The sequence below is a fragment of the Chaetodon trifascialis genome, chromosome 1 (assembly GCF_039877785.1).
Source record: "Chaetodon trifascialis isolate fChaTrf1 chromosome 1, fChaTrf1.hap1, whole genome shotgun sequence".
In the NCBI taxonomy this organism is placed as follows: Eukaryota; Metazoa; Chordata; class Actinopteri; order Chaetodontiformes; family Chaetodontidae; genus Chaetodon; species Chaetodon trifascialis.
This window is the reverse complement of record NC_092056.1, coordinates 14,775,997-14,797,661: the sequence shown is the minus strand read 5'-3', so window position 1 is coordinate 14,797,661 and position 21,665 is coordinate 14,775,997. Positions and strand designations below refer to the sequence as shown.

General features: G+C 42.2%; 1 protein-coding gene across 1 annotated transcript; it reads right to left on the bottom strand.

Annotated features, from left to right (window-relative positions):
- Positions 1-338: 338 nt before the first annotated feature.
- dhx38 (DEAH (Asp-Glu-Ala-His) box polypeptide 38) lies at positions 339-20,830 on the bottom strand. The gene is made up of 27 exons (XM_070959545.1): positions 20,530-20,830; positions 19,402-19,730; positions 18,477-18,679; positions 17,956-18,111; positions 17,705-17,867; positions 17,135-17,253; positions 16,967-17,043; positions 16,703-16,858; positions 16,159-16,320; positions 15,873-15,980; positions 15,051-15,175; positions 14,763-14,900; positions 14,477-14,663; positions 13,380-13,565; positions 13,044-13,184; positions 12,422-12,532; positions 11,942-12,058; positions 11,720-11,827; positions 11,446-11,558; positions 9,839-10,047; positions 6,784-6,938; positions 5,933-6,088; positions 5,433-5,567; positions 4,898-5,023; positions 4,709-4,804; positions 3,884-4,005; positions 339-1,499 (listed from the first exon to the last, which is right to left on the bottom strand). Exons 2-27 carry the CDS (start codon positions 19,725-19,727, stop codon positions 1,418-1,420), a joined length of 3,777 nt encoding a protein of 1,258 aa, XP_070815646.1. The 5' UTR covers positions 19,728-19,730; positions 20,530-20,830; the 3' UTR covers positions 339-1,417.
- Positions 20,831-21,665: the final 835 nt, after the last annotated feature.

The window sequence follows — 21,665 nt, the reverse complement described above, 5'->3', positions numbered from 1 at the left end:
AATCTGCAGATTAATCGATAATGAGCATAATTGTTTGTGACCTTTTTGGTGTCTGATTAAACCTCCGGCTGTAGAAAATGAGTGAAGTGTATTGTTGGCATACAGCTGAGATCTGCTGAATTCACCACTGTTTAGATTTTAGAGGCAGACACAAAATCAAGAATATTCACTGAAGAGAATTTGTAGCCTAAACTAATCACTTTCACTTGCATCACTTTCACTTATTGAGCTATCATTCATGCCACTGCAACACAACGTGCATCAAAAAGTGCATCTAAACGACATAATTATGCTAAGCACCTGCGGTGCACAAAAAAGACACATTAGGGACTTCAATATCAAATGAAATCACCTTGGATTAAAAAAATAGCTAACATTTATTTTGTTTTATTTACAAAAGATGTTGAGTTAAAAACAAAAATCCATTAGCGCTCCTCCTGCTGTCTCAGATCAGAGTTAAAAAAAAAAAAAAAAAGACAAAACAGAACCACTGTCGCCATCCAAACATGGCCTTCACTAAACGTTTCGTTACAGATGGACCAGTGTTTCTGAAGCTGCGTGATGTTCTGATCAGCTGAGAGGGCAGGGGGTGGCGTACATCAACAAACCATTTAAAAGACATGTTTGTTTGCAGGAAAACCACAAAAGAAACTGCTGTATTTTGAAAATGGACCATGAAAATAGAAACAGTCCATATGCTTCATGCAGCGCGCTAATGTTTTGTATGAAGCAAAGCTGTAGCACGTTACATTGTTCGAACAAGGTTAACAGAAAGTAGAAGAAGGTCAATTGCCTAAGCCTGAATGTGTTTGTGTTTGTGTGTGTATTAGGGGGTATTACAATACATCTAGAGTCTGAAGACACTCGTGCCACAAGTACAGTTACAATAGTGCTTCAGTCAGTGGAGGAGCACTTGCTGTTCAAGCCACAACAGCACAAGAATTAGTAACTTCAAGGATATAAAGACAAGTAACACTGAGATTCAATCGCCTTCTTCCAGTTTTCCTCTCAGGATGGAGAAAAAGCAACAGACCATACAAAATTAAATGTTTCCAGCTCAGGTAAAATTATAGTCTCTTCTGTAAAAACACGTTTGTTTCAGTAATGACCACATATAAATACTGAATATACTAAAACAAAAAACAACCCACGGTCCTTTATTCCTTTAAATGTATCATGGAAACAGCTATCGGCTGATAAAGGTGGAGGGAGGCATTTTGATGTCTTGTGCCTTATACAAGTTCTCACTCTAGTGGTCAGTAAGTGAACTGCAGGTGATTCTGGCCATGCTGGGAGGGATGAGTGCAGCTGGAAGTTACTGCGATTGTTTGTGCTGGTGTGGTCCAGGTCCGAAATAATAAAGAGTCCAGAGGAGCCAACACATTTGGGCGGTGGCCTTTAACCTCCAGGGGGAGTTCTACAGTCCAAAGCGTGCCGGGGTGCGTCTGGGCGTCATGGGGGCCTCATCTTTTCTTCCTGGTGTGCAGATTTTCACTGCCCTGAATCAGAGAAAAATGAGTTTGATCACATGCTTAACATATCTTCCATGAGGTAAGCAGCTGTGGTATACAGAAGGAGAGAGCTGAATGTGAACATGAAAGCAGAAGGACTGGAGGAGAGTGAAAGGCAGGCCGGTGTCTCTGAGAAGAGCGTTGGGAAGTAGAGCCTGACGCCTCTGACAGCAAATCTATCATCTTTAATTACAGCAGCGTGACACCCTGACACTGCCCACACTTCCCTCATCTCCCCCTCTCTCCTCCACACACACACACACACACACACACACACACACACACACACACACACACACACACACACACACACACACACACACACACACACACACACACACACACACACACACACACACACACACACACACACACACACACACACACACACACACACACCTACCTGCAGCAATTACAACCATCAGGCCATAACCCCCTTCTGTCACCGTGTCCCCTGCTCTCTGCCTCCACGTTCACTTCAGGAGAAGTTGTTGCACTTTACTCATTACACAAGCTGCTAGCAGTTTGATAAGAGCAAAGCACACAAACGTAGACGATAGATCACATACCAGCAAACATGCAGTAAATGATGCTGCTGTGTGTTGTTGCTGCTGCTTTTCATTCATTTCTGAACAATAAAGAAATCTCAGACTCTAAACTTACTTGAGTTGTGTAATCGATCAGGTCTGCATTCATTTTTAGCAGTGACACTGCTACTTCAAACTGCAGACTTCTCAAATGAATTTGCACCTAAACTGCATTACCACACAACAAGGCTGCAGCTTTGACAAACATTAAGGTGTGCTTGACGCACACTGTGATGGATTGCACAGCTCAAGCAAGATCCACAAGTCTGCTAATTGATTTTCAGCCCATACAGAGACGAAGAGAAACCTATTTCCTGGAAGGTAAGAAAAAAGCACCCATAACCCTCACTGTAACGTCTGCACTCGAAAAAAGGTCTGGAAAAATGTTCAATGCACATAGACCTTGTACTTTCCATGTAATTTATTTGAATTTAAACATCATTCTTCCACATAATTAAGTCAAACTTCTCAAACACAAGCTGCTGCGTAAGAACTGTCAAAAGAAAAGAGCCTGAAAAATTGCTGAGATTATATTTCTGATCAGAAACTGTCAAAACACAAAACAAGAAAGGAAAAGCACAAACCTGACCAAGCGTTCAGCGCCACCATCTACTATTTCACATTAGGGCTGCAGCTAATGCAATGAACTTACTTTTTCAGTTAATGTGTGTAATACTTTCTCCATAAATAGACAAATTATTTGGTCTATGAGATGTCAGTGAATGAATAATACCCACCACTCTCTAAAAACCCCAAACTAACATCTTTAAACTTCTTCTTTTTCCCCAAACTAATGTCCAAAACACAAAGAATGACAAAGAAGCTGAAGCGGACGGAGTTTGGCAGTTCTCTACTTCTCTACTGGACAGCTTTTCCATAATCAGCCATATGTACACCTTTCAGTCAGTACCAAAAAAGAAGTACGGAGGTTTGCCTGAAGTCTGTGGAACTCTCCTTTAAGTGGACCAACACGGCCCCCACTTCCAGCTCTTACCTCTGATGTGGCTCCAGAAACACTCACACGTACAAAAAAGTGACTGGGCCATTTACTAATTCACACCACTGATCTGTGCTGCTGAGCAGGGAGGCGAGCGATAGGCAGGCGGCATGTGAAGGCACACCCGACGAAATGCTTCATCCCGGTCACACTGAACCCATAGAGGAGACGCTCGTGAGGCCTGCTGGAGGACGGAGGCAGCGAAGAGCCCAGGAGAGCCGATGACATTCATCATCACACATCCAGCTTCCCGTGCTTCAATCTAATTCTTAATCCCACACCTCGAGTGTGATTATTTTCAGCAGATCTGTTACAGACGTGGTCACACAAACTCAGACAGATAAACCAGCTGATTAATTAACAATAAAAGTGCTCTCTTTTTTAATCTGTCTTTATAACCTTATTTCTCTCTGTAAAGCTTGTGGACGGGTGTGAAATTAATTTTTCGGTCTAATTTGAAATTGAACGTTCCCCTCCTTTTTCTGCTCTGCTATGGCGCAATTTAAATAGCTGCAGTAATGGGGGTCAGCCAGGAGTCAATATTATTTCTTTTTGTCTCGTCTGGAGGGACCAGAGGTGAGAAAAGCTCATCATGAAGAGTGAGAGAGGTGGAGTAGAGAGAGGAGGAGAGGGAGGGAGGGATGAAGATATGGATTGGCAGCGAGGTAGGTAAATTAAACGTTTCTATCTTGACTGCGTGTGGGAAATGAGGGCCACAGGGAACTATTGTTAGAGGAGGCCCGTGTGTGATGAGGAGGCAGAAGGAGGAGAGATGGTCGCTGACTTACTTAACACTGGTAGTGTTGCTCTTCTTCTCCTGCTCCTCTCGACGCGCTCGCAGCTGCTCCTCAGCCAGGGACATCTCCTCCTCCATGTTGCTGATCTCCTCCTTGGCCCGCCGACGGTTCTCCTGGAGGAGGAAACAAATGAGGAGGTGCACAGAAAAACATTGAGAGATGCATTTCAGTCAGTGCAGCAGACAGGTGTGTAACACCTCAAGGTTTACTAAACGACCAAGTTTGTGGACGCCAAACGTTACACCCATATGTGCTCCTTCATCGGCATTAACATGCTGCCTCCTCTGCCACGAGATTTGGGGACCTGGTCTCAGAGATTTGCTCCCATTAAGCCACATGAGCATTAGTGAGCTCGGCTCACAGTCTACAGTTCATACCAAAAGTGCAGGCCAGTCCAGTTCTTCCACAGCAAACTGGGAAAAATCATTTCTTTATGAATTTATATTTCTGCATGAGGACTGTTTTTCCCTCTTTAATACATTTTTTCTCCTTCTGCTCCTAAAATTATTCAGGTAAAATTAACACTTTTAAGTTGGACAGCTCACAACCAGTGGACATACTGTTGTCAAGCAGTGACAGGTAGCCATTTCTTCATTCTGCAAGGTCTCAAGCCAAAACATTTTTGAACAACTAGTCTAAAATATCATTCTCTGCTGCAGTATTAAGATTTCCCTCGACTGAACCACAGAGACAAAGCCATGATTATGAAAATCAGCTCTAGCCCAGAAGCACATATGTTGACATTCCTGTCACATACTTTTAGCTGTGGTGTGTATGAACCTAATAAACACTGAGTAAATACCAGCTTTGCCTTACCTGTCTGCTTTTTCCTGCATGTTTGATGCTGTAAAACATGGGTCCGAGCTCTGCCAGCCACTCTCCCTCCACTGCAGTCACACACTGCATGTACTCCTGCAACACAAAGCACAGGTTAAAACGTCAACAAACCACACGTCACTCAGTGTTTTCATGCTCGCCAAGTTCTGCAGCCAGCAAACTTTTTACCTTGGTGGTCATGACGAGCTCGTGGTAGATGATGTAGTCCGGAGTGTAGCCCATACCAAACAGGGAGCTGGTGGGATGGAGGTGGCACGGCATGCCTGTCCTCACGTTCACGTATTCCCCAATGCCCTGAGAGCAAGCACACGCATAAATAACAAATTAAATGTGCAACCCCGAATTTCCAGATAGGAAAATGGGACCTGTATGTATGTATGTATGTGTGCACTTAAGGTCAGAGCAAAACGGGTCATCTGGGTTAATATGCTTCTCCACCTGGCTTAGACAACAGGAAAATAAATTTGAAGTATATCCAACACTGTTATGATTGCTTGGGTTAGCCAGCGACTCATAAGTCAAACGGAGAACCTTGATTATATAGTCATGATTTCAAACTCCCTTTCAGATTTTAGCGCTGTATTAATGTGAGGCCAGAAGGGATATTTCACCACTCTGTAATTATGCGGCTATAAATCTGCCACAACCAGTTGCCACTAGGCGTAACATATTAACTGAGGAGAACCCAGAGAGCAGGAGGTACCTTGAGCTTGGCAGCCTGGTGGAAGTAAGCAGCACAGATGCACTTTCTGATGATGTCCCAGTCTGACCCACAGGAAATCAGGTTCATCCTCTGCTGCACCATGATGTCCTTTAACTGGGAGCGCACCTCACGCACCTACACAAAAACAGTATGTATAACGGAAATAAGACCACAGGGAAAACTCATCCAACCTGCTGGGCTGCAATCAGTCATTTTAGGGGAAAATATATCACATATATCACTGCTGTCAGGTGGAAATCTCAGAAAGAAGCTGTCATATTTGCAGACTTATAACCACTACATTTAAAATCCTTCAGCATTATACTGAAGAGGTCTGACAGGACCTGAATCACATACTACACACTTTCCAAACAATGCACAACTTAAACCAGGAAATTTCCACTTGGTCATCCTGCTGGAATTCAAGGATGACTGACAGGTTTCCATCCAGGGCTGGAGGGCGCTGACAGAGAGAGCAGCTGAAGCAGTGGGAGTCTGACCTTGCGCATGGCCTTGGTGTGGATGAAGTGCTCATTGCACCAGATGCTGGAGTAATTGTTGTTCTTCCACTGCATGTAGACGTTCAGGTAGGTGAGGTGGTCGCTCTCTGGGACTGAGAACTTCTCCCTCACCTGGTCACTCTCCTCCTCACGACCCTGCGGAGATACAGATTGAGTTTTCCATTTATCTCTAGACTGTTGCCTTTGTTTTTTCTCTCTATTTATTAAAAGACTGAATGATTAGATACATACAGTATTTAAAACCAAATGAGACATTAAAACTCTTTTCCAGCCAAGCAGAATACAAGCTGTGAGCACATTATTGACATGTTATCTTTTAAATCAATATGGAAAATATGATAGCAAACAGTTGCATATGTATCAGTGACAGAGCAACATTATCACTCACTCAGAGAGGGGCTGATTGAAATATTAATGGTATCAGTCAAACTTTAACTTTGTTTAGTGTATGTTTTGTCTCTTTTTTGTGTCTGGATGTGGAGACAGAGACTGTAGCCATAACTCTAAACTGGACTCTTTACATACTATTATCATATGTGTTATTATTAACATCATATCAATCTGTTAAATATATTTTAAATATCACAGTTATCATCAATACTAGTATGTCATAACAACCCTAATGTGGAGTTTCGTTTCTGGTCACTTGGCGAATTTAAGTCTTACGTTCACTCTCCTTCAGCTCTGTTCTTGGTCTCCACCTGCTCCTGAGGGAAACATCTGGCTCTTTAGCTGCTAAATGCTCCACTGTGTTCAGCAGCTAGTCGGTAACTGTGTCTGCTGTTTGGTGCTGAGACCTGTAGTGTGCAGCTGATATTTAGAGCTTATACCTTAGGTCTGTAGAAGATGGCCGGCACAGACAGCATGGAAACAATGATGAGGATGTCAGCACTGCAGCCCATGTCGCACGACACAATCAGCATTTTGGAGAGGGCGGGGTCGAGAGGAAACTCCACCATCAGACGCCCCGTCGGTGTCAAAGCACCTGAAAGGACGCAAGAGAACACAATTACAAGGTCACCTCACGTGAAGAATCTACAAGTGCCCGAGACGTGAAGAACATATGAAGGACGAGCACCACACGAGTGAGAAGCTTCTTTTCCAGCAGAAGCTCGCTGGCACGATGGAGAAGCCTCCATTACCTGACACTCGTCTGCCTATCACCCTGAGAGAGGAGGACGAACTGCTGACAGTTGAGAATACTTGTAGTGAGGGAAAAAAGAGAGCAAGATCAAAAACTTTGCCAGTTCTGATTTAAATGATTAGACGACAGAGTCTAAGAAGCTTATGAGGAGGAAGAGCAGAGAAGCAGAGCTGCCAGTTTGGGCCAGGTAAGCCTTAATCAGAGATAATCTGCTGTTAATACACCATACAGGGAATCATCAAAAGGCCCCCCCTTCTCCCCAAATCCCAAAATCCCCTGGAATCTGGCTAAGGATAAGAGAGAAATGAGACCAGACCAGTCAAATCAAACACAGGATCAGTTACTAGGCAATTACTCCACCGGCCATACTGCACGACCAGCCCCTCCGGGCCTGTTTGCAGCGTCTGCGCCATCACTGCAGCATCTTTTAAACACACTCCTGCCTGTGTTTGTGGTGTCAGCATCACTATGTAGCAACTCCAAGCAGCACTGAGGGGGAAATACAACCCTCAAGCACCCGGAGTTCTCCGTCACAGCTTCATCTTCATCTCAAAAGGAGGATTTATGTTGCTGTTTATACTGTCGATAAGAATGACGGAGGCCTTGTCAGGTCTGCTGTTACGGGCAGGGATTGAGATAGTTAGCATAACATTACGACTACATGATGGACAAGTACTATTTTTTTATTGTTTATTATTAATATGTTTAAAATCAATCAGCATCTGCAAAGATTAGCTATATAATCTTTGCTTGTTTTATTTTCTTCTATGCCACAAAGCTGAATATTTGGGGGTTTTGGCTGTAGGTTGGACAAAACAAGACATTTAAAGACGTCACCTTTAGCTCTGGAAACTTGATGGACATTTGTCACAAATTTGCTCAGAATTTACAGATCAAACAACAATGAAATAATGAATATAGAGAGACATGAAAAAGTTTACCCTTTTTTCTCCAAACATAACATCGTGACCAAAAACTTCTATTTTAACTTCATCAGTCCACAGGGCTTGTTTAGATGTTCCTTTGCAAATGTCTGATGCTGAATTTTGTGGTGAGGAAGCAGGAATGTTTCCTTCTGCTGATTCTTCCAGGAACCTCATATTTGTGCAGGTGCTGCTACACGTTACACAACCACTTTTGGTCTTTTGCAGTCAAACCTGAGGGTTTGATTTGCCTTTCAAGCAATCCTACCAGCAGTTCTCTCAGAAAGCTTTCCATGTCCTCCAGACCTCAGCTTAACCTCCACATAACTGCCATTTCTTAATTACATTACGAACTGAGGAAACCGCTCACTGAAAACACTTTGCTGTCTACTTTTAGCCTTCTCCTACTTTGTGAGTATCAATTATTTTAATTTTCAGAGCGCTAAGCAGCCGCTCAGAGTGTCCATAAAGCTTTGAAATTTGCATCACCTGGCCTTTCTTATGATGGCTGTGAACAAGCTGAATAAAAGTCATGGTGTGTGTGTGTGTGTGTGTGTGTGTGTGTGTGTGTGTGTGTGTGTGTGTGTGTGTGTGTGTGTGTGTGTGTGTGTGTGTGTGTGTGTGCTTGTTTCCTTTTTTCCCTCTAAAATTGTACAAAACAAAAACAATGCACTAATCTTGCTTAACATGTTGAAGACAATGTTTGATCTTTAACTGTGTGCGTCTTGAAGATCAGTCCAGTTTCTCCTCACTTAACTCTTCACGGGGGGGGGGACAGTTACAGATGCATTTTTTCATGCATCTGTAACTGTCAGTTGCAGCCCTAGTTTAAATGTGCACTGAATGATACTGAGTGATTAACCTACGAGAAACTGACACGGTCATTTTATGTTAAAGATTAGGGTTGTGGGCCGCACAGTGGCGCAGCAGGTAGTGCGCGTGCCTCACAGCAAGAAGGTCGCTGGTTCGATCCCCAGGTCAGGCAGGGCCTTTCTGTGTGAAGTTTGCATGTTCTTCCCGTGCATGCGTGGGTTCTCTCCGGCTTCCTCCCACAGACCAAAAACATGCTTATTAGGTTAAATGATGACTCTAAATTGACCTTAGGTGTGAGTGTGAGCGTGAATGGTTGTCTGTCTCTGTGTGTTGCCCTGCGATCGACTGGCGACCGGTCCAGGGTGTACCCCGCCTCTCGCCCGTTGACAGCTGGGATAGGCTCCAGCCCCCCCGAAACCCCGAAAGGGATAGTCGGTATAGATAATGGATGGATGGATGGATTAGGGTTGTACCTAGTGTTAGACATCAGACAGATGACTGATAGCAAAGTGATATGGAATATGATGAGATAATGCTGAGTGAGGTTGGCGTTACTGCCATGTGAATAACTGAATTGAAATATCAATGCCTACTCTGTGTATGTATGCATTTATACTTAAATGTACGTTTTGTTTTGTTTTGTCACTTTATTTTTATGATTTTATTTTTTATTCAGTTTTTTTTTTTATTACATTTTTTTTCGATGTAAATGTTGCTGCTGTTATTTGTTGAAAAGGCAATAAAAAAAGAGAATTACAAAAAAAAGTGCACTGAATGACTGTCCCACACTTTAGTCTGCATTACTGAAGACTGTTTAGACCATATAATAATAATACACCCAGTTCAACCAGTTGAATGTAGGACGCTGATAATATTTTTCACACTGTCTATTGGACAATCACGTCTTGCTGCAATACCTCATAATTAGCTAATAATAATAAAAGTCAATTAAAAAGTATGTTATCAACATTATCTTGTAATGCCTCCAACACTTCAACGACCCACCTGTGTTGTCCAGAGCTCCCAGGATCCAGAGCTGGTACATGGAGTTGAGCATGTTGTCCTCAGGTGGGGGATCCATGAAGTGGAAGAGGAGCAAATCCTGAACGCCCAGAGACTTCAACAGCAGCACTACGTTAGCCAGGTTGGTCCTCTGGATCTCTGGAATGGTGGTAGTCAGCATCTCATTCTTATAGGCACTCTGAGTGTAGAGCCTGGACAGAGAAGGACACAGCGAGTATGACATCTACCGCACTCAGTGATGTTCTACTAGAATCAGATTTTCTAAATAAGAAAACTGTGTTTGTACATTCTTTTTCATTTTTGATGTAAACTGAAACACTGCACAGACGAGCACAGAGCAAGGAGGAATATGCTCCTCTGGGCCATGTTGTTACGTGACACTGATGGGAATTATTATGTTCTCCAGGCATGCCAATGGGATTGTAACTGAGCAGCGAGCGCCACACGTAGATCAGCTGCGGAGGAAAACTGAGTTATTTAAGTTATTTAAGGAAGCAAAGTGAAGCACACGACTTAAAGCTCTTGCAACAATTACAGCTGTCTGACGGAGAAGCTTATAATTACAGAATGATTTGAATGTACATGAAGGTTTTGAGCTTGTGAGTGAGTGCCTGCAGTCACAGCTAAAAGGGTCTTTGAGTGAGGAATTCTCCACGCAAGTGGAGCAAACCAGCGTGACTCACCGTCTCTGCTGTCTGACGCATACACACATGCGCACATGCACAGCTACACAAACACCTCGACTGTACTCTGCAAAGCTGCTCCGAAACTGATTCTTCCTAGATTTGTGCAAGCTCATGTTTAAGAGCAGGTGGGCAGGATTAATGCAGAATATGTGGGCTTCCATAAGCATTCTAGCTCATTAGCAATGCAAAAAGCATCACCCTGTGTGCGAGTGTGTGTGTGTGTGTGTGTGTGTGTGTGTGTGTGTGTGTGTGTGTGTGTGTGTGTGTGTGTGTGTGTGCCACTCAATCTTTGCTTAAGTAAATGTGGCAAAAGAGGGAGGGGGTCATGTGAAACCACTGACAGGGTCTTTTGTGGCACATTTTTCTGCCATAAACAGAGTTAAAATGCATGAAATCCTCTGGAGATTAAGGTTCTGGCCCGCTCTCCCTCTTCCTGCCCTGATAGCATGGTCAAGTCACACATCCAGAGCCCTGAGCAGACCGTCTGGGGACAGCAATGACCTCAAATGACTGAGAGGAGAAAACACACTTTAACGAAAGTCAAGCCAAAATGGTGTCCCTTTCTGAGGGAGGCGGGAACTGAAAAGAAACATCACACTCAGGTGGTTTGTGTTCACTCACTGAATGTCAACTAAGTATCTGTCAAAAAGGAAAAGCAAATGATGATATTCTGTTTCATTTATGTTTTACACAGCAACTTTTCTGGAATCTGGGTTGTACGTTCCTGTGACCCTCCCTTCTGTAGGATCAGGGGTCTCTTCATATTTCCAGCTAAAAGGTTAAAAAGGTTAGGAGCAGCCTTACAGAAACCTGTACCTGACATAACTGTTAACCAATCCATCTTAACACTGCTTGTGTTTGTGAACACATGCAAATGCAGGGTGACGACATCTGGGTCATTACCTGTAACACTGGCCTGGTCCTGTACGTCCTGCTCTGCCAGAACGCTGGTTGGCGTTCGCCTGGCTGATGGGATAAACCTGCAGAGCATCCATTCCAATACGAGGATTGAAAACCTGTTGACAGGAAAAAAACAAACCAAAAAAAAAAATGGTATCAGTTTGACTTAAACTTGCACACAGAGAAAGAACTGTGGTGTAAGTAACACACACACACACACACACACACACACACACACACACACACACACACATATATATAAAATGTATAATGTAACCTTAAGTTTGCAGTATCCTGAATCCACGACAAACATGATTCCATCCACAGTGAGAGAGGTCTCAGCGATGTTTGTGGCAACAATGCATTTCCTCACACCATCTGGAGCCTATCAGAGGATAAATTGAAGGCAGTCAACTTGTGCGTTTTCTCATGTGTGTTTAGTGCAAGTTCTCACAGCGTAGAAATGCGCGCAACGTTGCAGGCCGTTACAGATACAAACCTTCTGGAAGATCTTGGCCTGGAGGTCAGAAGGCAGCTGGGAGTAGATGGGCAGCACAGCCAGAGGAGGAGCATTCTCCAAGTCCTCCAACCGCTCCACGATCTGATCCGACGTCACCTGCAAGGACACGGACAAACTTTACTTCAGTTGGCAAAACAAAATGCAAAGCATTGGCATCATGTGACCAGCAGAGTTTGGAGTGACAGGTTACATTCAGTCTTTGAGAGCAAATATCACACATGTCAGCGTGTGTCGTGTGAAAACAGGACTGTGTTGCTCAGAAAGGCCAGTGGCTGAGGAATCATTTATGCCAATATTTTTAGAAACTTTCCTTTTATGTCTACGTTTATGACGGGCAAAATTCTTATTAGCTCTAGCTCTTTCTGCAGCACCTTTTGTCCATGTCATTCAGATCAGTTATTTAGGCCAAAATGAATATGTGACAACAATCTGATTGATAATAGCAGCCATGTCCCTCACCTCAATATCCTCCTGGCCGGGCATAAAGATGAGGATGTCTCCTATCAACCCACTGAGGTGGATCTGCAGGGCCTGCTTCACTGCTGCCTCCACATAGTCCTCCTGAGGAGTCTACACAGCACAAAACACAACAAATCAGCCCAATACAGAACAAAAGCAATGAAATGACCCAACAACAAGCAAAATAGAGACAGAAGAGACAGCTTTTAATTGTTATATGCCGAATGTTGGTTGACACAGTCTGATTAACTGAAAGCTGTATATTGTAGTGAAAATAGGACTAAAGGTCATAAATTGTTTTACTGTGCTTATGTCAATCATATAGGCTTTTCTTAAGGTAAGACAATTTTTACAGGTTGAAGATTTCATTACAATCTAAGATGACTATAGCATGTTAGTCTAATTAAGACAATTTCTTAAAAATTACATGAGTAGTATTTTTTTGAAATATGGATTAATAATAATAATAATAATAATAATAATAATAATAATAATAATAATAAGAATAATAATAATAATAATAATACAAAGATGCCAAAAGGATTTGGTGGCAATGATGTAATGTATTTAGGATTTAGTGTAAGTGCCTTTAAGTGAAAGCAGAATGGAAACAAAAACATACCTTGCTAAACAAGATGTCTACGGGAAATGTTCTTCCTGGAATGTGGAATATGGGTACGTTGCCAAAAAATGCAGCAAACTTGTCCGAGTCCATAGTTGCAGAGGTTACTATGAGTTTTAAATCAGTGCGGCGAGACACAACCTGATGGGACACAGCGGACAGCAGAGAGATGGTTCAATGAAATCAGTGTATTTACATTGAAATCAGAAAAGAAAACGTGGTACTTTATCATTTAGACACACCGCAGATGCAGCTGTGTGGGTGTCTGCATGTGTGTCTTGAAAATAACAAAGATAACAGTGATCTTTTACTGGTGTTTGGTAGTTGTGTACGGACCTCACGTAGCAGGCCGAACAGCACATCAGTATTCAGGGAGCGTTCGTGAGCCTCGTCCATGATCACAGCACTGTAGTGGTCCAGGTCTGACTCCCTCAGTGACTCCCTGAGCAGGATGCCGTCTGTCATGTACTTTATCAGTGTTTTCTCGGATGTGCAGTCCTCAAAACGGATAGCGTAACCCACCTGCCGGCAACAATGTCAGAATAATCAACTCAAAACAATGAGTATGAACTTTAAAGCAAGTTTAAATATGATATGCATAGGCGTTACAAAAAAAGACAAATTAGACCTTATCAAAAGCAAAATAACTACCTAGTCTCTGTTACTGATCGATTTCTGACAGGCTCTGTCTAATATTTAAGCAGCTCCAGAGTTTCCCTTTATTGCTGCTCCTCAGTTCAATCCCTGCAAACATCCTTTTGGCCACTAGATGGCAATGTTACACAGCATATGTCTTCCCTTATCTGCGCATGAGAGCCCTCAGAAAAACAACCAAACCTAAAACAACCTCAAAGCAGCGACACAAGGTCATAGTAGCTCTATTTGTCTCTACTCAGAAGTCACTCCTTGAGCAATCAGACAGAATTACAACAAGTCCACCGCTTTAGCTTAACTACTTAAGACTGAAAACAAAGGCAAGACAACTTCTATCAACTACAACTACTATCTGGTTAAAAACTAACTTACCATTCTTTCTGTAGTTGCAGTTTCATGCGGCAGTGAATGATTCTACCTGACATGTACACTTTCAGCTTTAAGATTAAGGATATTTTTATTGTCTCCTGAACACACAAACAAACACACGATTGGTGAAAACCTGCTAATATCAAACTCCTCCAGGAGTTGCCCAGTGATAGGTTTAACTGACAGAGGGCAAAATGAATGTGTATAACACAAGAGGACCCTATACCTCCTCCCAGAATTCACGAGCACATACTCAAGGGCCAGATAAAATCCTGTTAAATGGCAGACCCATAAACTTCTCTGCTGTCTTGATCAGACTTAAGATTTGAGCCTTAAACTGAAATCAATACTCAGGACATCTACAGCAAATGAATTGACCCTACATGTCTATACAGTGACTGCTGTCTCACCTCCTCTCCAAGGTTAGTTCCAATCTCCTCGCTGACTCTCTTGGCCACGCTCATGGCTGCCACTCTTCGGGGCTGAGTACAACCCACCATGCCATAGCTAGTGTAGCCATCCTCATGCAGGTACTGAGTGAGCTGGGTGGTCTTCCCACTGCCCGTCTCTCCTACAACAATCACTATGCTGTTGTCCCTGTAGATGCCAGCAAACACATTGAAACAGTCAAAGTTATAAGTCCGTGATGGAATAACAGTTGTGATACGATGTCAAACTGGATTTGGGTATGAATACCTTATGATGTTAAGAAGTTGCTGTCTGACAGCGAAAATAGGCAGGTACTGCCTCTGCTCCAAAAGACTCTTCTTCTTCGCAAACTCACTGCTGGCCTCACTCTTTTCTTTCATGTGGTCTGCAAACTTCTGCTCTGCTCTGTCGGGCAGAGAGAGAAAAAACAACAAAAATGAATATGTCAGGTCAGACAAACTGACATCAGAGCTCTACCAGCTGAGCCTGTTGATGACTAAAAACAAAATGTGAAATGTCATCTAAATCCAAACTTTGCATAAATAGTCTGGTCACCTGTAGTCCACTTTGCCGTCCTCGCCGACCGGTTTTCCCCCAGAGACATCTTCATCATCCTTCTTCTTGATGCCCATGATATCCCCCAACTTGGTGCCTGCCAATTCCCAGTGTTTGTGCTGTGCCTGAAAACATAATCATTCCACCAATATCACAGGTTTATGAAGATTGAAGCCTCAGTCTCTAACTGTTCCACACACAGACCGCAATGTCATGCACGTTCCACACACAGGAGAGATGACGGAGCGCCTGGGGTTGCATTTGTCAAGTTTCACCTCACTGATGGTGGTTTGCATTTAATATGTCATCAATCGTCCAGGTAATTTGATCATGACTGAATCTTGTAGTGAAGTGATGAAGTTAGACAGGATTGGAATTATCAGCTGGAGAGGTGCACACTAACAAACCCATTAACATTTCTCAACAGCAGAGTGTGACAATCATACAGATGAATGTACCAGTGATATTAATATTCTCTGATTTCAGCTTTCTAAATATATAAAGAGCAATACCATTAACTGCATTCTATCCGCACTTTTGTTAAAAGCACAGGAATAACACTTAAAGCCAAAGCATGATGCAAACCCTGCACAATTCTGAATGATTCAAAGAGCTGTACAATTCTAAATTTATGGATGTTCAGCATGCCAGATTTGCTCATCATTGGGTTGTATTATAAAGGGTTCATGCAACAATTTTTGCCCTGCAGCTATTTTGAAGCATTTTTGCAACAGAGAACAGCAGAATCTCATTCACAGGTCTCTGCATTTGTGTAAGACCTTCTCTGAGTGTTATCGGTTATTAGTTATTAATGCAGCCAACCTTCTTGCGTTCTTTCTGCTCACGATGTTTGCGGACAAGCTGGCTGCCTTTACGAGAGATGATGGCCATGTCAGAGGTAGCATCCTTCACAGGGATGACAGGCTCTGGCTGCAGCAACAAACAAAAAAAACACACACATACAAACATTTAGATTAAAAACAAACTCTTGGAGTATAGTTCTGACAGAAATATGACATATAAGACACTGAATAACTATTAATCCATCTCAAGGGTACATCCAGTGGCCACAGCCTGAGATCATGATCTGGGTTTAGGTGTTCTTTACCTGCTTGGTGAAGACTATTCTTCCATCCAGAAAGGGAGGAACCAGGTTGTGAACCAGCAGGTGAACTTTAGCAGCATTGTCCTCCTCGAAGTCTTCATCCACCTCCAACCTTTGCACCACACCACTGGTCAGCATACGGTTGGTCTCCCACCGTTCATTGTCCTGAGACAAGAAACAGCCAGTTACAAAGATACACTGACACAGACCGATGCACCAACAAGACAAATACATGAATGAGCAGTGTTGGGTAGTAACTAGTTACATGTAATGCACGTTTGCAGGCCAGCAAAGCTGCTGGGACAATTTTAAGTGCAACACCATCAAGGGCAGGATGGCAGAATGTGCCCAACATTTGAGCGTTGTTTTTGACTGGTTCCCTTAGTTGAATTTGCCCCACCTCTTCTCCACCAATGAAATCGATGTGTATCGGCAACCTTTCCAAAATAACCTTCCCAACACTGTGAATAAGTCACTCATACAGAGAGCATGTCTGTGCATGCAGACACAGATCTGATGACGCTGATATGAAACACTGTGTTTGCACCTCGTTGATCTGTCGTTTCTGGGCGGATATTCTCTTTTGTGTCTGCTTCTGAAGGATCTGCTCTCTCTTCTTTACATATTCATCAGAGGTGGAAGTGAAAGGGTTGTGGAACTCATCATAGCCTTCATCCATCATGTACCAATCTCTGTCAGCTTGCTACAAAACAGTGAAACAAGAGACGTCAACAAATGTAAATGTATGTCATAAGTATAATAAAAAATATAATTCCATGAGGAATAAATGAAGGATAACTGTGCGGGTCACCTTCTGGTCCTCCTGCCACTGCTCTTTCTCATCCTCATTATCAAACATAATTCCTCCCTCGCCATCTTCTTTCCTCCCTGACGAAGAGGCAGAATTAGAAATGTTATCAGACAAACGGTATTTAAATCTTGTGCATGAGCGTGAAATGGCTTGTTTTTAGAACAGCACCTTTTCCTTGTGATAAACGAGGTGTAGAACCCAAATGCTTTCTGTCATTGGCCCACTCGTTGTACTTGTACGAGGGGGTAGGCAGGGGTGTGTCGTCAGGGTAACGGCCTCTGATGGACCTACATACACACAGCGACAGATGTAATGTGAGTGTCAAGTGCCACTGATTTCTCAGCGGCTAAGCATTTCATGTCAAAAGTGAACAACAGAGCTTTTAGCGAGGATTTAGAAAAGCCTCTGAAACGTCTAAGTGACAGTGTAATGACAATATTTTGGGAGAGAGAAATGTGAATATATCAAACACAAACAGCCGTGTTATAAAATGCAAACTAGAAACTATTACTTGCATTTTGCACAACAATCCACAAGAAAACTTACATTAAAACAATAAAAAATAAGAAAATGTTTGTCTTTATCTTCAGTTGCAATTATTCTAAGAGCCTGAAACTATGATTATTGTTTGTTATTACAATTCCATCGTGCACTTGACCTTCTATTTGTCATATAAAATTAAGGCTTTGAGTCCTGGGGATAAAAAGATGTGAGATGATATGAATGACAGTTGTTTACCTGTCCCTCCTCTCACTCTCTCGGCTGGAGCGATGGCTTCGCTCTGAGCGATCTGACTCTTTGTGAGATGGGGCGGGCGAGGGGGACTCCCACTGGGAATGCCGTGAACTGGCATAACCGCTGTCATCCTCTTCCCAGTTGGAGCGTGAGGGTGTGAAAGAATCTATGTAAAAACAAAACAACCTCAGTCAACCATTTATAAGTATAAGGTCCTCATGAATTGGAAATACTAGCCGGTAAAATAAAACTACCTCTGGGGCGATGCTGTGGTGTCAGCGGTTCGTCTCTCTTGCTCCCCCGGCTGATGCGATCGGACCAGCCATCTCTCTGTGAGCGCTCGCTCCTCTCACCGCGCTCCGAACGCTCCGACCGGCCGCCGCTACGGCTGTGGCTGCTCTCGCGCTCATCTGACCGACAGAAACCACAGAAAGTTACTCTCAGCAACCCTGACTTTACTTTCATTATTGACAGATCAACCAATTATGTTTTTCAAATACTTGTACAGATATTTTGCCAAAAAAAAGGGAAAATAACACAAGTTGCCTGAGTTCCAAATGTAACTGTTAATTGTTCTAACAACAGGGAAAAAGACTCAAAATGGATCCAATTTACAAAAAATTTAATAGAGAAATATCAGGCATACCCTCCCAAAGAGGCTATTACCAGCAAATGTCTGGACTTTTTACATGAGAAATGATGCTGGACTACAACCAAAAGTCTAACTGCATTCAAATACAACTACTACTACATGACTAAGTAACTTTAGAATCACCTCTTTCGCTCCTTCGGTCCCTGCCCTTATCCCTGCTCCTTTCTCGCTCTCTTTCTCTGTTCCTCTCCTCTTTGGAGGAGGCATAGACTCCGTGCTCACGTCGGTCTTTCTCCCTCTGCTGGTGTCGGCGTCTGAACTCTTCACTGACCCCTCCGGGGTTTGACGGTGTTTCGGAGCCAGTTACTCGATACTTTCTGCTGGCACTAAGAAAATAAAATATGACAGATTTGTCATGCAATACACATTTGTGCACTACTACTGTTAGTAAAATAAAGTCTGTGTAAAAGGAGAACAAATTCTAGAAATACATAAATGCCAAAAGAAAGTGGTGTTCATATTGTAAGTTCATTTATCAGAATCAGAAATACTTTATTGATCCCCAAGGGGAAATTGTTTAAACAGGAGCGACTGCAACAGGCTGTACACATGGTCGGCGCATGCACACAGAGCATCTATGCATTTATGAATTCACAGTGGCAGTGCTGGTTTAATATTTTCACTGTTTTAGTTCGCTGACCTTTTTCTCTGAAAGAATTCCACAAAAAAGTACTTTACAAGATCGCAAACTGGGATGTCCACGACTGAAGAGACCCAAAGTATTCAATAGTAAATAAATAAATAAGACATGAATGAAAATGAATGATTATATGAACAAATACAAATACAAACAAAATATTCTAACAATGAAATTGCAAAATAATCCGATACTTTGTCAAAGTGTTTAGTACATAATTCCATTTAATTCAAAATATGACTTTTCATCTGAATGTCTTTGCAAAGTGGCATTATGAAAGTTTTTTATTTCATAATGTCTTTTATATTTAATACTGAACTGCTCTCCATGGACATGGGCGTTTACTGTCTATTTGTACATCACCCATCACTATAAATAAAATATTACTGTGTGTGAAGGACTGACACTCACCTCTCTTTCTTGGCACCTCTGTTCTTATCATCATCTTCTTCATCTGATCCAGAGTCACTTTTACCTTCCTCCCAGTCCTTGTACGAGGAAACCTTTGACTTCTTGCAGTTTCTGTCATCGTCATTGGCATCAGCCTGTTCCTTACATTCACGCTCCTTCCTTTTCTGGGCGGCCAGCAGATCCAAGCCCAGCAAGGAGGTGCGCGGAGTGGGAGCCCGAAAAACATGTGGCTCTGCAGCCGCACTCTTCTTCTTTACTATAAGTCCGCCAACTTGAGCAGCTGGATCACACCCTTCCAGTCTATGCATGGACACATCGTCATCCATTATCTGTGAGAAAATAATGATTCGTGCAATAGGTGAAAATGGGTAAAGCTACGAAATTGTTGCCCATGTCAACACTTTTGGCTGGGACTGCAGCTAATGATGATCATTATTATCAGTAAGAATGAGAGGTTAGAAAACAGTGATAAATGCAAACAGAAAGATCCTGGGATCAAAGGTGCTCCTTTATATCGTTTTCTTTGTCTGACTAGCAACCTAAAACCAACAGATTCAGGCACAGAAGAAAATCAGCAAACATTTACATTCATTCATTCATTCATTCATTCATTCATTCATTCATTCCCAGAGTGTAGCAGCAAATTCGTGCAGTGGAAAAGCTGGAAATGTTTGCTATTCTTTCTTTATAAAATCACTTGAACTATTAATGGGTTGTCAAATTTGTCTTTGGTTTTCTGTCAATCTACTAACCGATTCAGCACTAAGCTGAACCAATATTCATGTCAATTTCCAGCCATGGACACCAAGTGGCTTGTATAATGTAGATTTTTATTTTAATTACGCATAAGAACAATTATTTATCTTGTAAAGCTTTAGTCTCAGCTCAAATTGACAACAGTTAGCAAGTTTAACTTCACGTGAAACGACCCAACAACACATTGATGAATTAGTAGCTCATCTACCTATGACGTTCAAACTGTTAGCATCTTTATGGTCAATAATACCCCCATTGGTGACCTCAAACGTTCTACAATGTCAGAAATGGAGCTGGAATGATAAGAAAGTAAAAATAGTATAGTTGTCTCTCGTTTGATGACACATGAAACGAAATGAAACAACTACGTACCTCAGATATAGCAGCTAGCGTTAGCTAGCGTTAGCCTGCGAGCTATCAGGTTCTGTCCTGACGAGGACGGCGGCAAACTGCGGCAAACTTCCGTGTATTTCCTTGGGTCTAAAATGCGGAAACTCTCACATGAAGTTAAAGATTTGAGATCAAATAATGGTCGGGTAAATAGTCCAGAAAAAACTCGGCCTGTAGCAATCACTGGTAGATATCTTAGCAGCTGCTTTCGTAAACACAACGCGTATGTTTACGGACAAGGGAGCAGCCATTGCAATCCCACAATTCCACGGGGCGGCAGACTTTTATGTAACTTTATTGAAACAGGTTGTGGTAACAGAGGGAGGGGAGTGAGAAAAACAGCTTTTATGCATGAGATTCCTGTAATAAAACAGAATAAAGCAAGTAACGGACAAAGGGCAGCAAATGTGAATCATAAATACAAAAGAAAATATTAGTTATATTAAAAAGCTTAAGAATGATTTTAATAATAACTGTAAAAACAAGAAAAACAATGAAAGTCCATAAAATGCTTTGGAAGTTTTCCAAACTGTAAATTCAACAACCACAACTCCCAGATGCCTTAGATCCTGTCAATGGTAACATTTAGCAAAAGCCTGAACATATTATGACCACAAAATACAACGGACAAAGTTATATATGTAAAAATAGATAAACACACAACACACAGTACTCCATTTGTTGCTTTATTGTGAGAAGTCAGAACATTTCAGTTAGTTAATCCTCTTAAAATGTATTTTGCTTGTTTATTTTTGATAAAAGAATTGGCATGAACAACCAATCTCTCTTTGACATAGCAGCTTATGTAAATAGTCACATAGGAAGTTAAAAATGGGCAAATTACATTCAGACTTTAGCATGGTACTGAGGTATTCAGGTACTGTGTCGGGATCGGGGGAGGGCTGGTGAAAGGATTTGAACCTTATACAGCCAATATGTTTTTGCTGATGTTGTATAAGTAGAGATAATATCTCTACCCATTTTTTATCTTTATCTGGTGGGCTAGTTGGACCAAAGGTTATGCTGCTCACTGAAAATAGTTGATTTTCTTTCCAAGTGTCTTCTAAAAGGCTTTACCAAATATATACCTGAATGTGGCTGCAGAGGACGAAAGCCAT